At 54.8% G+C, this 3,238-nt stretch overlaps 1 protein-coding gene across 1 annotated transcript in view; it reads right to left on the reverse strand.

The window, feature by feature from the left end:
• Nucleotides 1-60: 60 nt before the first annotated feature.
• Nucleotides 61-3,238, reverse strand: part of CLPTM1 (cleft lip and palate associated transmembrane protein 1) — a 56,689-nt gene continuing 53,511 nt past the window's right edge. Inside the window, exons 13-14 of the mRNA XM_015427253.1 lie at nucleotides 1,807-1,974; nucleotides 61-429 (exon numbers count right to left, since the gene is read on the reverse strand). Of these exons, the coding sequence (XP_015282739.1) occupies nucleotides 125-429; nucleotides 1,807-1,974 (473 nt within the window). The 3' untranslated portion in view covers nucleotides 61-124. The remainder of the gene's footprint in view (nucleotides 430-1,806; nucleotides 1,975-3,238) is intronic.

Here is a 3,238-nt window from a genome sequence, read left to right on the forward strand (position 1 = left end):
GGTGGACCGAAGCAACTCTGCCCCCCCGCCCTCCCCTTGCCCAGCCCCCCTTTTGCCATCTGTCCATTATCCAACTGTGAGAGAGTCAAGTCAGGGAGTTTTAAAAAATAAAAGTTAGAGCCGGTTAATCTTTCTTCTTCTCCTCCGCTGTTTTCGAGGGCGGCGGCTGGAGAGCGCCGTCCGGCAAGCCTGCCGCGGGATCCTGATCGGCTGCTCCCTCTGTCGCCGCGGGGGGCGCTCCGGTCGCCGGCCCTTCCGTGATGGCGCCCAGGGGGCCGCTGGCCGGCAGCGCGAGGACGCCGTCTTGCTGAGCCGTACTTGGCGTCGTCCGAGACGCTGGGGCCTCCCCGCTGATCCCGAACTCGTTGACGCGGCTCAGATCCACCCGGTAGATCCACCGCTGGTAGAGGTAAATGAAGAAAACGACATCTGGGGTGGGGGGGGGAGAAGAGAAAACACGGATAGTCAGAAGGGAAGAACGTCAGAAGAGCCCTGCTGGATTGGACCAGTGGTCCATATGGTCCAGCATCCTGTCTCACACGGAGGCCAAACAGTTCCTCTGGTGGGCCAACAACAGGGCAGAGAAGCTGAGGCCTTCCCCTGATAAGAACACCAGAAGAGCCCTGCTGGATCAGACCAGTGGTCCATCTAGTCCAGCATCCTGTCTCACACAGGGGCCAGCCAGTTCCTCTGGAGGTCCAACAACAGGGCAGAGAGGCCGAGGCCTTCACAAGAACCTAAGAAGAGGCCTGCTGGGTCAGGCCACTGAGGGCCCATCCAGTCCAGCATCCCGTCTCACACAGGGGCCAGCCAGTTCCTCTGGGTGGCCAACAACAGGGCACAGAGGCCGAGGCCTTCATAAGAACACCAGAAGAGCCCTGCTGGGTCAGACCAGTGAGGGTCCACCTAGTCCAGCATCCTGTCTCACACAGTGGCCGACCAGTTCCTCTGGAGGGCCAACAACAGGGCAGAGAGGCCGAGGCCTTCCTAATAACCTAAGAAGAGCCCTGTTGGATCAGACCAGTGAGGGTCCATCTAGTCCAGCATCCTCTCTCACATAATTGCCCTGGACGGTGAACACACAGGGTGCAGAGGCTGACACCTTCCCCTGATGTTGCCTCCTGGCACTGCTATTCAGAGGCTGACTGCCTCTAAATGTGGAGGTTCCCTTTAGCCATTGTGATTAGCGGCCACTGACTAGACCTCTCCTCCACGAATCTGTCTAATCCCCCTTTTAAAACCATTGCTATATCCTCTGGCAGCGAGTCCTGCTTTTCCTGTTGGTTTTCATATCCTGGTTTCCTCTGTTTTAAGGAATTTCAAAGCAGTTTACAGTCGCCTCCCCTTCCTCTCCCCACAGCAGGCACCTTGTGAGGCAGGTGGGGCTGAGAGAACTCTGAGGCAACTGGGACTCGTCCAAGGTCACCCAGCAGGCCTGGTGCCTCACAGTGACTTACAACGGCCTTCTCTTTCTCACCTCACAACGTGTGAGGCAGGTGGGGCTGAGAGAACTCTGAGGCAACTGGGACTCGTCCAAGGTCACCCAGCAGGCCTGGTGCCTCACAGTGACTTACAACGGCCTTCTCTTTCTCACCTCACAACGTGTGAGGCAGGTGGGGCCGAGAGAGCTCTGAGGGAGCCGGGACTGGCCCAAGGTGACCCGGCAGGCTTCAGGTGGAGGAGGAGTGGGAGAATCAGACCCAGTCCTCCGTATTAGAGTCCGCCGCTCTTAACCACCACACCACGCTGGGTGGCTGGGGGGGGGGGATCCGAGAGCAGATGCTGGGGGAGGGGGAGGGGGATTACCATCTCGGAGGCAGCCTATCCTGTACATCATGGGCATTTTGATGACGAAGGCGAAGAGGTCGTCGATGAAGGTGTTGAGGGCTTTGTAGGTGAGCATCCGCCAGGGCAGGTGCGCGACCGACTTCAGCTTGTAGTTGATGAACAGCTGAGGCGTCATGGTGATGAAACCTGGAAAGAGGGGCTGGGATCGCCTGCGGTCCGTCCTTCGCTAGAGACCTGCTTCTACACGGGCGGGGCCCTGGCTCGATGTGCTGTGCGTGCGGTGGAAAGCGCCTCCAAGTCGTGGCTCTCTTAGGGCGACCCCAATGGGATTTTCCGTGCAAGAGGCTCCCCGAGGCCGTGTGCCATTGCCTTGAAGGTCTCCTATCCAAATACTAGCCAGGGCCGGCCCTGCTTGGCTTCCCAGTGTTCCCTCTAAGCTGGGTCAGTGTGAGCTAGCTCACAGTTTCTTAGCCTCCGGCTCACACACTTTTGTCTCCGCTCGGGAAGGAGGGCTCCAGAGCAAGCTCACTGATGCAGCGGCCAAATGGTTCGCTCACAGCTTTCATGCCAGTAGCTCACAAAGTAGAATTATTGCTCACAAGACCACAGCTTAGAGCAGTGGTGGCGAACCTATGGCACGGGTGCCGAAGGTGGCACTCAGAGCCCTCTCTGTGGGCATGCGTGCCATCGCCCCAGCCGTGTCCAGACCACCATTAAAGTGTCAAATCCTCTGCCAAATAATTTTAAGTCAATGAAAGCATTTGGGATTGCTTTCCTCACTTTGTCTGGATCATCTTAAGTTAATGTGTGAGTTGTTTTTTCTAAAGGAAAACCTCAGTATTCAGGTTAAATTGCCGTGTGGGCACTTTGCGATCAATAAGTGGGTTTTGGGTCGCAGTTTGGGCACTCGGTCTCTAAAAGGTTCGCCATCACTGCCCTAGAGGGAGCATTACTTCCGAGATCTGCTGTGATTGGGCTAGCCTGGGTGTGTGTGTGTGTGTATAAACTTCAAATCACATGTAAAAAACCCCGTTTTCCTGCATGTTATAGATGTGTTCCCGCATTTAAATGGAAGCGAAGATATTAAAAAAAACCCAGGTCATTCAAAGAGCATGCATAAAATATTCTAAGTCCATCAGGTTGATCCTCTGCCTAGCTTATTACGTTGACAAAGAAATAAAGTTTGCTGAAGGAAGACCTTGGAGACTGTCTGCCTGTGTTTTGTTCCTCCAAATCAGACCCACCCTGGACTAGTTTTGAAAGGAAAACGTTTCACAGTTTTGTCTGCCTTTTGACCTCTTCCATAGTTTAAAAATCAATTTACTTTGTGTTTACTTAACAAAAGAACATAAGAGAAGCCAACCTTGGATCGGAACAATGGCCCATTCAGTCCAACATTCTGTGTCACAGAGTGGCCAAAAATACCAGGTGCCACCAGGAGGTCCAGCAG

Source organism: Gekko japonicus, unplaced genomic scaffold (assembly GCF_001447785.1).
Source record: "Gekko japonicus isolate JY-2015 unplaced genomic scaffold, Gekko_japonicus_V1.1 scaffold1389, whole genome shotgun sequence".
In the NCBI taxonomy this organism is placed as follows: Eukaryota; Metazoa; Chordata; class Lepidosauria; order Squamata; family Gekkonidae; genus Gekko; species Gekko japonicus.